General features: G+C 44.3%; 1 protein-coding gene across 1 annotated transcript in view; it reads left to right on the top strand.

Moving 5' to 3' along the window:
• HNRNPLL (heterogeneous nuclear ribonucleoprotein L like) overlaps positions 1-15358 on the top strand; it is a 1042368-nt gene extending 1027010 nt beyond the window's left edge. Inside the window, exon 15 of the mRNA XM_044057476.1 lies at positions 14501-15358. Coding sequence (XP_043913411.1) covers positions 14501-14556 — 56 coding nt within the window. The 3' untranslated portion in view covers positions 14557-15358. The remainder of the gene's footprint in view (positions 1-14500) is intronic.
• The last annotated feature ends 584 nt before the right edge of the window (positions 15359-15942 follow it).

Genomic DNA, 15942 nt, shown 5'->3' with positions numbered 1-15942 from the left:
AAAAGACAAATGGGTACTAAACATTGTCTCACAAGGATACAGATTCCACTTTCATACCTTGCCAAGGATAAAAGGAATGCCAAACTTGCCACCAAATCAATGGGCAGAAGCACAAAAACAAATTACAGCTCTCATGGACATGAGAGCCATTCAACAGGTACCTACACAGGAGCAAGGACAAGGATTTTACTCAAGACTTTCTAGTCCCCAGAAAGGACAAAGCATGGAGATCCATTCTGGATCTTTCAATTCTGAACACCTGTCTGCAAGTACTAAAATTCAAGATGCTAACACTGCAGCAGCTTCTTCCCATACTGGGCAAGAAGGCTTGGCTAGTAACATTAGACCTCAGAGGCATACCTGCATGTCCCTATCAGACAAAATTGCAGAAGATACCTCCTCTTCATTGCAGGTTCAACCCATTATCAATTCTCTGCACTGCACTTTGGCTTATCTACTGCACCCAGGGTCTTCACAAAATGCCTTGCACCAGTAATTGCATACTGCAGACAAAGAGGAATTCAAATATACCCATACCTGGACGACTGCCTTATTCAAGCAGAAAGCAAGGACATTCTTTTAAAACATCTGGCATTTGTCAAACACCTTCTAAGTTGCCTAGGGTACACAGTAAACAAAAATAAATCAAAACTAGTGCCCTCACAAAACATAATATTCCTGGGTGCCAGCTTGAATACAACTGCCCAGATGGCTTATCTCACACCAGACAAACAATTACAACTGACTCAGTACTTCAAAATAATGGCAACAAAGACCCAACTCCCTGCAAGAAAAATTCTGCAGGCCTTGGGATTCATGGCATCTTGCATTCTACTAATACCATTTGCAAAACTGCATATGAGAAAATTACAATGGCACCTGAAAAGCGTATGAACTCAGCACAGCCACAGCTTAGAAACAATGATACCACTCATTCCCTGCCTTCAACAGGAGTTTCTATGGTGGGCACAGGCATGTTACCTCAACAAGGGTCAGCCTTTCACATTACCCACAGCCAGGCAAACTATGACAACAGATGCATCGGACTATGCCTGGGGAGCACACATGGCAGGACAGTGCATTCAGGGAAAATGGACTACAGATCAAAGGCATCTGCATATCAATCAAAAGGAATTGCTAGCAGTACAGATTGCCCTAACAGCTTTCAAGGACCTCTTACACCCAGGACAACTAATAGTAAAGACTGACAATACCACACTAATGTGGTACATCAACAAGCAAGGGGTTACACATTCCTGCCCTCTATGCAGACAAGCAATGACCTTGTGGAGCACAGCACTGTCTTACCAAGTTCAACTACAAGCACAATTCCTGCCAGGAAAGAAAAACACATTGGCAGATGACCTAAGCAGAAACATCATGGATCCCCACGAGTGGAAACTGGATCCACAAATATTTGCAATGATAACTCTAAAATGGGGACGCCCAGACATAGATCTGTTTGCCAACCCCCAAAACTACCAACTACAAAAATTTTGTACAACAACATTCCACCCACAAGCTTGGAAAGTGGACGGCCTCTCATTCAGTTGGAAAACATTAACAGTGTATGCCTTTCCACCACTACCGCTTCTAGCAAAGGTGCTGCTGAAAGTCAGATTGGAGAGGCCTCAAATGATACTCCTTGCACCAGACTGGCCACGCCAGCACTGATACCCAATTCCAAAGAACATGGCCCAAGGCCCACCATGGATTTTACCACAAATTCCTCACCTGCTCACCCAGTGAGACAATCAAATTCTACACAGCCAGCTCAAGACTTTAAATCTGGCTGCATGGCAAATTACCCAAACAATCAACCAACACCTCTATCCAAAGCTGTTATGGTTGTCATTCTGGAGGACAGGAGGCCCAGCACCAGGAAAACCTATTCAGACAAATGGAAAAGATTTTGCGCCTGGAACCAGGCTAAAGGCCAAAATCCCCTTGATCCAAACATGCCTCAGATTCTACAATATTTAACTGAGATGTTGCACAACGGACTTTCCTTTTCATCTATTAAGATCCACGCCTCAGCAATTTCAGCTCATTACAACACGGATCCTCCTTTATTTTCACATCCACTCCTAAGACAGTACCTCAGAGGGGCTAAGAACATAAGACCGCCCAGGAGAGCGCAAACACCTACTTGGGATCTCAACTTTGTTCTGGACAAACTTACACTGCCACCCTTTGAACCAGCTTTCTCTGCTGATTTACAGTTTCTTTCATGGAAAACTGCCCTGCTGCTAGCAATAACTTCAGCTAGAAGAGTCTCAGAGCTACAGGCACTAATGGCAGTGGAGCCTTTCCTCATTTTTCATCAAGACAGAGTCTCTCTGCGAACTAACCCTTCCTTTATGCCAAAGGTGGTATCCAGTGTGGCCCTAAACCAAACCATTCATTTGCCCACCTTTTTCCCAAATCTCCAGAACAAAGGAGAAAGACTCCTGCACTCTTGGTACATTCACAGACAATTACATTACTACTTGGATAAAACTAAGGCTTTCAGAAACTCTGACCAGCTCTTTGTAGCCTATGTCGCAGGATCACAAGGAAAAGCTATCTCAAAACATTTCTAAATGTATAGGACATTGCATACATTTCTGCTACATGCATCATGGGAAACCGGTACCTGCTAGCATTAGGCCCCACTCCACCAGGGTACAGCTACATCAGCAGCCTTTCTCAGGGGGGTGCCAACCAAGGATATTCTGGAAGCTGCAACTTGGAGTTCAGTGCACACCTTCACTAAACGCTATCACTTACCTCTATATTCTAAGACTAGAGCTGGCTTTGCCACTGCAGATGTTCATCGTGCATACAGCTGCAGTCATAACGGATGGGGTTCTCCTGCCGTCAGGCGGGTCCTCGGTCGGCCGAATTCCAAAGTCTAGGTCCGGCGTCGGTTGTCATCACTTCTTCCCTGACGTCAGTGCGACAGGGGTATAAAAGAACCAGCCGACGCCATTTTCTTCAGTCTTTCTTGCCGCGCGGTGCCCGAAGCAGAAGCAGTTCGCACGTGCCGGTCGTCCAGCTCCTGAAATTACGAAAATTTTGCAACCGAAGTCTTCTTGAAAGCTAAGTACCCCATTGGGGAAACTTTTCTTGCCTCAGACCGATGTCAGACAAAGTTAATAATTGTATTTCATGTGGGAAGCAAATACCGCATAAGGATTTTCATTCCCTCTGCATTCCTTGTTTAGGCCCAGACCACGATGTCTCGGTCTGTCGTTTTTGTGCTACATTCAACAAACGTACCATTAAACGTCGGGCGGAGTTCGCCCAGCATTATTTTGGCAAAAAATTTAACTATATTATGTCGTCGGATACTCAGATTCCAGTTTTGTCTAAAAAGCGCAAAGATAGGGACCGACACACGAGGTCCGCGGCCTCTACCGACACCACGCCAAAGCCGACTACAGGTGGCCCGGTTCTCAGCGAGGCGCCTACGCAGCCCCTGACTACCGACGACACTTCATTGGTGGTGTCTTCTGTGCCCGAGGTCGCAGGCTCCTCGGCCCACACCCCGACTACAGATACCGAAGCCACTCTTGATGGTGAATCTCAAAATGTAGACAGGTCTGCCTCCTCTCAAGGCGTCTTCAGACCTTCCTCTTCTTTTTCCATCAAGGCTTTCACTGAGTCTAAAGCAGCCATGCATTCTAAGAGACAAGCTACACAGGGCCCATCTTCCAGGCCCCATGCCTAAAAAACAGATGCTTAAAATGGCTGAGGATTTAATTACTCTTATCAGGGGTTCTCAACCCCCCCCCCTTCCTCTGCTGCCCAAAGTTCTATTAAAAACCAGAGCAGACAGACCAAAGATGATTCTCATTGCTCCAGACTGGCCAAGACAACACTGGTACCCACTCCTGAGGAGCCTGACACATTCCCCACCATGGACCCTGCCTCTAATGCCTCTTCTCCTGACTCAGCACAGCTTCAAAACTCTTCACAGTCAGCTGAAAACGCTCAATCTAGCCGCATAGAAGATTCCTTAACATCACAACAGACCCTACTCTCCAAGGCGGTGCAGGATGTCATTTTGGAGGCTAGAAGGCCATCAACTAGAAAAGCTTACTCCGCAAAATGGAAACGGTTTTGTGCCTGGAATGAGAAAAAGGGCCAGAATCCTGGAAAACTGAATTTACCTCAAATATTACAGTATCTAGCTAAGCTGCTAAGCAGTGGACTTGCATTCTCGTCCATCAAAATCCATGCCTCAGCCATTTCTGCAGAATACAACACTGATCCACCTTTATTCTCTCACCCCCTCTTAAGACAGTTCCTCAGAGGGGCTAAGAATCTAAAACCCCCAAGGAAACAACCAATACCTGCTTGGGATCTCAATTTCATTCCAGAAAAGCTGACCTTGCCTCCTTTTGAGCCAGCTGCCTCAACAGATTTGCAATATTTGTCCTGGAAAACAGCTTTCCTTCTGGTTATTACCTCAGCTCGTAGGGTATCGGAACTACAAGCTCTCATGGCTGTGCAGCCTTTTATCCTCTTCCATCAGGACAGAGTTTCCTTACGAACCAACCCGTCCTTTATGCCAAAAGTGGTATCCAGGGTAGCTTTGAATCAGGCTATACACTTACCTACCTTTTATCCTAATCCTCAAAACAAAGGGGAGAGATTACTACATTCCTTGGACATCCACAGACAACTGCGTTATTATTTGGACAGAACAAAGCCTTTCAGAAAATCAGAACAGCTCTGTGTGTCCTATGCTATAGGAGCTCGAGGGAAGCCAATTTCCAAACAGACAATCTCAAAATGGATAGCCCACTGCATAAGCTTTTGTTATTCTTTTCATGGCAAAACTGTACCTACAGGCATCTGATCTCACTCCACAAGGGCCACGGCTACCTCTGCAGCTTTCCTCAGAGGAGTTCCTACCAAAGATATTTTGGAAGCAGCCACTTGGAGTTCTGTGCATACCTTTTCCAAGCACTACCACCTTCCATTATACTCCAAATCTAGAGCAGGCGTTGCCACTGCAGTCTTGCAGGGCATTCTGGCTCCTCCTAGTTCCACCTAGTGCCTACCACCCCTTTCTTAGCTTTGGGATTCTACCCATCTGTTATGACTGCAGCTGTATGCACGATGAACATAGTACAGTTTTGTACCTACCATAAATGTAGATGTTCGAGTGCTAATACAGCTGCAGTCCAGGTTTCCCTCCCTCCTTCCCCTCTTGGGACAGGCCTATTGGCTAACACCTCCTCATACAACCTGATTGGGGTATTCATTCATGGTGTATTTGCTTGCACTACTGTATTTTGATTACATGGCATTGCTTTATTACACAAATTTATGTATTGTCTTCCTTCTGGGGGCACCTGACATTTGGGGCAAGAAAAACTGAAGAAAATGGCGTTGGCTGGTTCTTTTATACCCCTGTCGCACTGACGTCAGGGAAGAAGCGACGACAACCGACGCCAGACCTAGACTTTGGAATTCGTCCGACCGAGGACCCGCCTGACGGCAGGAGAACCCCATCTGTTATGACTGCAGCTGTATTAGCACTCGAACATCTACATTTATGGTAGGTACAAAACTGTATTTTTTGCAGGGCCTACAAGCTTCTTCTAACCCTGTTTAACTCCACCACCTATCCTTAGCTTTGGGATTCTACCCAAGTGTGATGACTGCAGCAGGGTAACACGATGAACATAGTACAGTTTTGTACCTACCATAAATGTAGATGTTAGGGTGTTCACCCTGCTGCAGTCCAGGTTACCCTCCCTCCATCCCCACTGAACTAGCTGGACTTATCTATTCTTTTCTATCCTTTACAACCTCTGTGGTGTATTTGCTTGTGACTGAAAGTATTGCTTTACTCTTACTTATACATATATATTTTTATATAGCATCATGTATTGCCTACCTATTGGGGGCACCTGACATCTGGGGCAAGAAAAACTGAAGAAAATGGCGTTGGATGCCTCTTGTATACCCCTGGCGTGCTGTCGTCCGGGAGGAAGCAACAGCAACCAACGCCAGACCAAGACTTTGGAACTCAGGCCGACTGCGGGACTGCCTGATGGCAGGATAACCCAAGTGTGGTGACTGCAGCAGGGTGAACACTCGAACATCTACATTTATGGTAGGTACAAAACTGTACTTTCCGAATGGTCACGTTGCTATCTATTCTCCCATTGTTGAGAAAAGAAGTGTGGATGTGCTCCATTAACCTCAAGGATGCTTACTACCATGTAAAGATGGACAGGGCATCCAGAAGTCATCTACGCTTCCGGCTGGGAGCCAGTCATTTTCAATTTCGCGCCCTGCCCTTTGGTCTCACCACAGCCTCCAGGGTGTTCACCAAATGTATGGCAGTGGTGACGGCTCACTTGAGACGTCAGGGATTCCTAGTGTTTCTGTACCTGGACGACTGGCTCCTTTCTGCCACCACCAGGCATCTACTACTATAAACCAGAGACGCCACTATCAAACTGTCAACAATTGAGCATCACTCTAAACTGAGAAAAGCCTGCCTTGTTGCCCTCGCTGCGTGTCACCTTTATAGGCACCGAGTTAGACACCGTGCTCATGAGGATGTTTTTACCTCAAGAAAGGATTCACGAGTTTGCAAAAACAGGTGTACGCGTTGCTCCCTCTGAGAAGAGTGAAGGCAAGATTGGTCCTCAAATTGTTGGGGACGATGGCTGCTACAATCATGCTGGTTCCTCTGGTGAGGCTGCACATGAGGCTCCTTCAGTGGCTACTCTTCGCCCAGTGGTCTGTACAGCATCTTCCGCTTTCTCATCTTATAATAATCACAGGTGCAAGCAGGATCTTCACTGGTGGCTTCACACCAGCAACCTCAATGCTGGAAAACCCTTTGTTCTGTCCCCTCCGGTTACCACAGTGACCACGGATGCCTCCCAGATGGGGTGGGGGGCATTATCTAGGCAGAACGGTCCAAGGCACGTGGCAGGAACACGAGATGCATCTGCATATCAATGTCCTGGAGATGAGAGCAGTGCTTCTAGCGTTGCAAGCACTTCAGAGCTTTCTTCCTCTCGGGACAGTTGCGATCCACTCAGACAATATGTCAGTGGTATGATATCTAAACAAACAGGGAGGAGCCAAGTCGTATCCCCTTTGCAGAGAGGCCATGCGAGTGTGGCAGTGGGCAATGTCTTCCCAGCGTTTTCTTGTAGCAACGCACATTCAGGGGAAGTCCAATGTGATCGCCGACAGGTTGAGCAGAGCTATTTTGATGCCTCACGAGTGGTCCCTGAACAGTCAGGTTGCGGAGCAGATTTTCCGCAGGTGGGGTCAGCCTTGCTGCGACCTATTTGCAAGCCACTTCAATACCAAATGCAGCAGCTACTTCACCCTTAATCCCCCCTCAGGGGGAGTCACCCAGGGACACTCTAGTTCACGATTGGCCCTCCGGTCTACTGTTTGCCTTCTCTCCTGTTCCTCTGCTGACAAAGGTTGTTCAGAAAGCGCAATCTGTGGGAAGCAAAATGATTCTGATTGCTCCACACTGGCCTCGTCAAATTTGGTGCCCCTTTCTCCATCCCTACCTCATGGACGCTCCCTGGATTCTGGTCCCACAACCAGATCTGGCTCGTATGTCAGGGCAGCTCCATTCCTCTCTTCAGACCCTCCGGTTGACAGCCTAGTTTCTCCACTTCCATCATTAGTCAGGCTTCATCATTTTTCACCGGAAGTGGTTCATATTCTTCTTCCTCCCATAAGCCTTCCACCAGAAAAATCTATTCCAGTAAATGGAAAAGATTATCCATATGGGCACAGGCAAGGCAAATTGATCCTTATACAGCTCCAGTTTCATCAGTCCTGGACTTTCTCTCCATGCTTTTCAACCAGGGATCAGCGGCCGCAACTATTAAGGTCCAGTTGGCGGCTATTTCCAACTTTCACGTCGCTGATGAGCCTAGTCTCGTGGCACATAGACTTTGTAAGGCATTCCTGAAGGCACTATGCTGCTTCGACCTCCAGTCTTTGACCCAGTTATGCCTTAGGACTTGTATTTTGTTCTACAATGTCTCACTTCTCCCCCCTTTGAGCCTGCAGCCACTTGTGGCTTAAAATATTTGACTTGGAAAACCATCTTTTTGGTAGCCATCACCTCAGCCAGACATGTCTCGGAGCTTCAAGCTTTATCAATCAGACCACCTTATTTGATTTTTCACAAGGACAGAGTTTCTCTCAGACCAAACCCGTCCTTTCTACCAAAAGTGGACTCGGTAATCTTAACCAATACATTGAACTACCTGTATTCTTTCCAGAGTTCTTGAACAAGGCAGAGCTTAAATTTCATCAGCTGGATTTGCACAGACAATTACAATTCTATTTACATAGAACAAAGGATCTTAGAAAATCAGATCAGTTGTTTGTCTCATTTTCAGAAAACAGGATTGGGTCTCCTGTTTCCAAAGTCACCTTGAAGAGATGGATCTCCAGTAGTATTTCTTTCCTTTATGCTTCAGGTGGCAGGGATTTACCATTTCGAGTGAAGGCCCACTCTACCCGATCTGTGTCTACATCTACAGCCTTTCAGGCCAGGTTGTCTATGGATGATATTTGTGCTGCAGCTACATGGGCATCTCCTCACATCTTTGTTACTCACTACAAGTTCGATTTGGTGTCTAGAGGCAGGTCTTCCTTTGGTTCCACAGTGCTCAGGAGTATTTTCCACTGAGCCTCCCAGGATTTAGATGCTGGGGACGCTGTCCCACAGGTAAGAATGTAGGCGAGATTGGACTACATAACATCAAGAAGTTATGTACTCACCTTAACGTTCGATGTATGTAGTCCATCTCGCCTCACATTCTTTCTTACCCCCCCCCCTCCTTCCCCCATCCTGGAGGACCTAGAGGTTAGGTATGGTTTCAAAATTCCTTTCTGGTTGGTATGTTCTTCCTTCTCTGTGTTATGTGTGCAGAGTGAGTGAATTAGCTCGCAGCAAACTAGATCTGGGGAAAGGGAGCAGTGCAGCATGGGATACCTTCTTAGCCCAGCCAATTGAAAGACTTTGAGCTAGAGTATGGCCGAGTCAGAGCCGAGGTTCGGCTCCAAACCCACGGGTAAGAATGTGAGGCGAGATGGACTAAATACATTGAACGTTATGGTTAGTACATAACTTCTTGTTATACTCTATGATTGGCCTAATGAGAGAAGAGTAGCGAGAGATAATTACCTCTTTCTTCCTGGATGCAAAACCCTTGGTAATGCGATGTGCGATATAGGACTTTCTGATCACAAGGGCAATGTGGTGGTCGAAAGAGAGGTTGCTGTCAACCTGCGTCTCCAGATCTCTTATAATGCCATCAGTGTTCAGTGGACTCCCAATGATGTGGCAATTAGTGGGAACTGAGTTTTTCCCAAGGGGATGATGACACTTTTTTTGCCATTAAGCTTAAGGCCATGGTTTTGACACCAGTCATTGGTCTCCGTGAGGCCTTTCTGTAGGATGTCTGCATCACTTGGGGAGTTAATGGCACCCAGCTTGAAGTACTCTGCGAACTTGGTCAGCCAGAGTCCCTCCGTGTTGGCCTGGACTTTTGAGAATTAGATGCCAAACAGAAGAGGACCCAGGACTGATCCCTGTGGGACTCCACTCGCGACTGGTCAGCAGTCTGACTTGGAGTCCGCAACTTTCACACTATGGGTTCTATCTGTGAGCCAATTTGCAACCCACCTAGTGATGTAGGGGTTGATGTCTAGTTTGGTGAATTTATCAATACTTCGTGAGTGGGGAGTAGTATCAAAGGCCTTGGCCAGATCAAGGTAGGCTGTATGAACTGCCTTGCCCTGATCCACAGCTTTGGTGACTGATTCAAATAAGTCAAACAGGTTGAGCAGGCATGATCTACCTTTCACAAAACCAAATTTGCATGGGATCTAGAGTTTGGAGATTCCCTATTTCCTTGTTAATTAGGTCCATGATGATGCGCTCCTTAGTCTTACATATCAGACTGATCAGGCTAATGGGGTGATAATTCCCAGGGTCTGTAGTCGCTCCCCCTTTATGGAGAGGGATGACTGTAGTAGTGCGCCATTTGGTAGGGACAAAGCCTGAGGTGAAGCTGTGATTGAACAAGGCACACAGATGTGGCGCCAGTTCACTTTGTAGTTCATGTAGAACACATCCAGGGATATTGTCTGGTCCCATGGAAGCTGAATACTTGGCCTTGGACAGTGCAGCTTTAACCTGTGCTGCAGTAATGCTGGGTGCCTGGCATTCCTTCGGTATTGTAATTGGTCCTTTAAGGGGTGAGAGAGGGATAAAGTTGGCACTGCATCTGTCTGCCAGTATGTTGGCAACATCTCTTGGCTCATTATAGGAGGTACGATTTTGCAGTAACTCAGAGCAAACCTGGGTATTGCTGTGAAGATTCTTTATATAACTATAGAAGGCTTTGTGGTTGTTTTTAGTGTCTGCTGCAATTCTGCCTTCATAGCTGGCTTTAGAGGTTTTGATGAGAGATCTCAACGTTTTGTTGAGGCTGATAAGGGAGTTTTTCCAGTCTTGGACTTCACCTTTCTCTGCAACAGTTTCTTCCTTCTGTTGTACAGTTTATTAATGGCAGGGGACCACCAGATTGGCTTCCTTTTTATTTTGGAGGAGAGCATCTTGATTCTGTTGGGTATGGCTAGTTCATGCATTTATGTACATGTTCGTACAGTGCATTGGTGTATGATTCGGCAGTCATGCATCTATTTTCCATTGACATGGGTGCAGTGAAGTTAGCCACCTCTGTTTTTAGGAGCCCAAAGTCATCTTTGGAATAGTTTTTCATGCTGTGGTTACCTTTTCGGAGGGTGTGGGTGAGATGTGGATTTCCATGGTGATTAGTTTGTGGGTGGATCTAACCAGTGTGGAATTGACTAATGGTGTAGAGCAACAGTTGCCCATGTTTGTAATAACCATGTTAAGGATGTTGCTTCTTCTAGTGGGGGTAAGAATGAGCTGGTCCAGGGCATTGGAGTTGATGAATTCCAGGAAGCGTTGGGCCAGTGTATTGGTGCATGAGTAGTTTTCCCAGTTAATGGAGGAGTAGTTGAAGTCACCTAGTTATGAGAGTGTTGCATTGGACCCTAATAGTTTCCAGTGTGCTTAGGAATGTGGTAGTGTCTTTGGACATGGTTGGGGTCCTGTAGCACGCTACGACCTTAATCACAGTCTTACCCAATGTTAGCTGTACCTGAAGTATCTCAGATGCATTATGCTGGGCTACTAGTCTGGAGGTGTGCATATCCTTTATGAATATGGAGACACCACCGCCTTTGGAGCTTCAGTCCATAATCTGGGGCCAAAAGGTGTGTAGTGAGTTTATAGCCTGGGTAGCACAGGGGTGCTTTCTGCCTCTTTAAACCAGGTCTCTGTTACAGCACAAATGTCAATGTTCTCCATTTTGAGGAGTGCTTCGAGCAAGTGCATCTTGAGATTTAGACTTCTAGCATTGAGCAGCATGACCCTCAGATTGCATTTATTTTATAGCTGTTAAGGTGGTAATTTGTTCTTTGGAACATCACCTAAAAAAGGCACTTTAGGGGTGGCAAAAGCCTTAGCAAAAAGAATTTCTGAACTTCAGGCCTAGGCTTCCTTACATTATTTTCCATAAAGTTAAGGTGTCTCTACGAACCAACCCTTCCTTTATGCCTAAAGTGGCCATGGAGATTAACATTAATCAGTCCATACAATTCCAAGTTTTCTTTCCATACTTTACTAATAAGGGTGAATATGCTGCACCTTCTTGATGATCATAGGCAGCTATGTTTCTATCTTCACAGAATCAAACAGTACAGTAAGTCTAACCAGCTGTTTGTATCCTTTTCCCCTAACCACTTAGGTCAACTAGTCTCCAAAATTACTCTGGCTAAATGGATTACTGACTGTATTTCACTGATTTATTCTCAAAGGTTTGGAATTACTCGTCCTCCTGGAGTCCACTGTACCAATTATGTGGCTGCTTCATCTGCCTTCTCTAGAGCTTCAGTTACTGATGTCTGTGCAGCATCCACTTGGTTGAAGACTCATACCTTTGTTACACATTACAAATTGGACATGGTCTCCAGCAGCAGAGCTTCCTTTGGTTCGACATTGCTCTAGCATGTCCTTCCTTGAAGGCTTCTGTGGAGTCGTGTAGCTGACCCATCACTGAGGAAAAATGAAAAGGACAACATAAGGTTTTGAAGTTATGCACTTACCATAACTTGGCATCTGTGTTGTCCATTTTCATTCTTCCTCACCCTTCCGTTCCAGCCATCCCCCCTGCCTTGTCACTCCTAGAGGGATATTTGGATGTTTTTTGCAACACTTAACATTCCAGATTTGAGCCTCAATCTTTTCTTCTGTCTGTCCTGCCTGTATTATACAGTGAGCAGTAAGGCAGCAAACTTGATCTGAGGAGATGGAATAAGGCGTTGTGGGTAGATGGAGGAGCTTGAGACTAGAATCCTAAGTCTTATGAATGCGGCTGAGTCAGATCTGTAACCAGTCAGTGAGGAAGAATGAAAATGGACAACACAGATGCCAAGTTATGGTAAGTGTATAACTTCTAATTAACTATGCTCTTGGTCTCCCCATTTAATTGGAATATGAGACAGAGGATGGTACTAAGTGGCATACAGCCTAGAGGAGGGTAGTAACCAGCAGGGTATCGTGTACTGTTGAGGTCAATACTAATTATTGTCTTCATCACTGACACTGTGGTGGGTGAGCTGGTGAAGGAACTGCTTGTTATCTGGTAAAGCAAAGTTGAGCAGAAAATTGATCATTCTAGGACAGAGAGCTGCAGAATTTAGTCTTGAGTTTAAAAAAAAAAAAAAAAAAAAGCAGTTACCAACTCATTACAGCCAAGTGTGCCTCCAGGCGTTTTCTGCAATTACCTCCTACTGCTTCTCTGGGCGTCAAATATTCATGGTTCATATTTGCATTAATAATTCCAGAACCGTGTTACATACCAGGATATTTTGTCTTGAAGCATATGTGATGGCAAACACAATTGTATTGATATTTGACCTCTGTCAATGAGTATTTGCTAGAACTGTAAGGTGATAACTTCATTTTTTTTTAAAGGCTTCAGCCACGCCTACTGGGAGTTAAAGGTACACACTCCAAAGAGCTGTACCGGAGGGAATGAGTTAAGGTCATTGTGTGAAGGTGGCAGGAGAACTTTTGGCATACTGAGTTGATGGAAGTATCACTGACAGGAGCTGGTGATATTGTATACATTAGTCTAATTTAGTGTGATGTGTCTAGTTACACAGGGACATATCAAAATAGGAGACACTGCAGAGAAGGGCAGTGATTACTTGCAGAATAAAAGATGCTGCAGTTTGTCATCATGTGCTGAGGTAACATACTGGCTACATAAACAATGTGCAGGTAGAAGGGAGGAGCTCCTCCTCTGTAGGAAAAGTACTAGCACAGAATCCTCCGTCTTCTATTTCTTTCAGCTTTTCCCGGTTAGGGGTCGCCACAGCGGAACTCCAGTCCGCTAATGATTGGCAGTAGATTTTTACGGTGCCAGCCCAAACTTAAACGAAGGCACGCCCATTCACGCATGTCTTTCGAATGCCACTCTACCGCGGGGAGGACATGCAAACTCCACACAGATAGCGCTCCAGCCAAGAATCGAACGGGATAACCTCTTGCTGTGGGGTGACAACGCTACCGCTGCACCACCGCGAAATCCTCAATGTGAAGTTTTAATGGCACTGATAGTTGATGATGCAGCTTTACCCATCCCCCCAGTGTACATAGCACACAGTGGGGTAGATGATGATTAGAATGCTCTGCCCCAGGAAATAGTTTGTATGAGGGGAAAGCTCCATAGCAAAATGTAAACATTGCAGTGTCAGAAAGCGGAAGTATAACCGTATATGTAATGCTGGGAAAAATGTTAACTGTATAGCATTGTTCACTTTCTGTATAGCATTATTCACTTTCTGCAGTGAGACATGCGGACATGTTAACTGTATAAAATCACTGTAGTAGTGTAAGGTGCTGTGTACATGAGGAGTTTCAGCTATTAAAAGTGGAGTTGTGAAGGAGATGAGACTATCACTTGGCAGTTTATCCTGCCAAACTGTACCAGTATTGCTTTTTTCAGAAAATTGCTAATTTGTGCTGTTTCTTTGGTGATTTCTGTGTCTAGTTACTGCCTCTGTGTGGTATTGTGGCAGGAATATTGTAGAAACAGTACCCCACCTTAACTGTTGTGTAAGCTGTTGTACTTCCAGTCTGTGGTAGTAAAGTGTGTCTGACAACTAGTGGCTTAGCAAGGCCTCTCAGACAAGGTAATGCATGCAGCTAGAATTCTTGTGTTTGAAACTGGACTTAAAAATGCATGTAATGATTCTTTCCTGAAGTGTGTAAAACATGATTCCTCCTTACCATTTTGGGGTGTAGCCATGTTGGAAAAAAACGACAAATACATAGTGGTATATTATCCTAGTGTGACGGGAAATTGTGGTGCATACCAAATAACAGTATTTCTTCTTTTTGCAGATGGTGCCAATCCTTACACATTGAAACTCTGCTTTTCTACATCGTCTCATTTATGAAGAATTTAAAAAGGTTTTTCAGGCATTGTTGGTGTATAGCTACAGCAGTAGTGCAAAGGAAATAAAAAAAAAAAAGTAGTTTCTAATTTACTTTGTAGTAACAACAAACATTCAGCTGATTAAAAACACTTTGGAGGAAAGAGGCTACCAAAATAACACTATGTTCTCTCCCCACCAGACTAATCACTAATTAGCATTGTTTTTCAAGTTTGCAAATTGTTTATGAATGTTTTTATCAGTTTTGTTTGACAGACACATGCAATGATGTACAGGTAGTGTCTCTCTTGTCTTTTAAGGTAAGATTTATTTTGCAGGTTGTCTCTGGACAGTAACTTATCTGTAGGCCAATGTAAGCCTTTTAATTCTGAACAGGTGTTAACAAGGGACAAGAATATCAGGATGGTGTAGTTCACCAGATTTATAACTACTGTGTAAATAGTCTGATAACCATCCTGGTACAGAAGTGACATTGAAGTTATTTATATCCTAGTTGTAAGTTTATCTAAATGTTTTTAAATAAGAGGGATACTAAACTACTATATTCAGCTGATTCTAATGATGCAGTATAAATCAGTTGTTCAGTATCCTGCATGCATATACAGATTTTGACTAGCATCATTGGTCATGTTTTGAAATGTTCATTTATTTGATTATCTCTCTGTTTTTTGACATGCACAACTGCTTATGTCGTGGTATGGTTCTCAAAATGTTAACATTTACATTTGTTTTTAATGACAGCTGACTTTTAAAATAGCAGTGTTTGAAATTATAGTGAATCTTAATTAAAAGTCCTTGTCCCATGTTCAGTTTGTGACCATTTCTTGTATATTCAGTTCTCAATACTGTATCTAGGACAGTAATTTTGAATTTGTAAACTTATTTTTAAATTTGTTTATAAACTGTTTGAATTGTAAACATTCCTCTTGAAACAGGTGAATTAAACAGCATCTAATATTTACAGAGATACCACCAGTGATCAGAAATAAAGCTGTTATACAAAACAATTTTTAAGAAGATGACCTTTACACTGACCACTCCCTCTCCACCAAACTAATCACTAACATTGTTTTTCCACTCCTTCAAATGGAGCTCTGGAAGTTTGTACTGTAGCTACCAGTGATTGCATCCTGATCCTTTTAACAGTCTCGTTATATCCTCAGAGTTCAAACATATCTCTATCTCTAGGGCCACAACTGTTACTAATGAAGTGCAGTTTGCAAACTGTTCACATACACTGCATAGACTAATCCTTATAGCAGTCACATTGATTAGATTCCAAGTTTTAAACTGGAGTTTGTAAGTCACAAGAGCCGAAGAAGTTATTAATTTTTGTATCTTTGTAACCATTCAAGTTTCGCATTCATTCTGTCAGCTTGTTCATCCAGC

Source organism: Protopterus annectens, chromosome 1.part2, assembly GCF_019279795.1.
Source record: "Protopterus annectens isolate FY-2018-M chromosome 1.part2, PAN1.0, whole genome shotgun sequence".
Taxonomy (NCBI): Eukaryota; Metazoa; Chordata; order Ceratodontiformes; family Protopteridae; genus Protopterus; species Protopterus annectens.
This window is presented reverse-complemented; position numbering and strand designations above follow the sequence as displayed.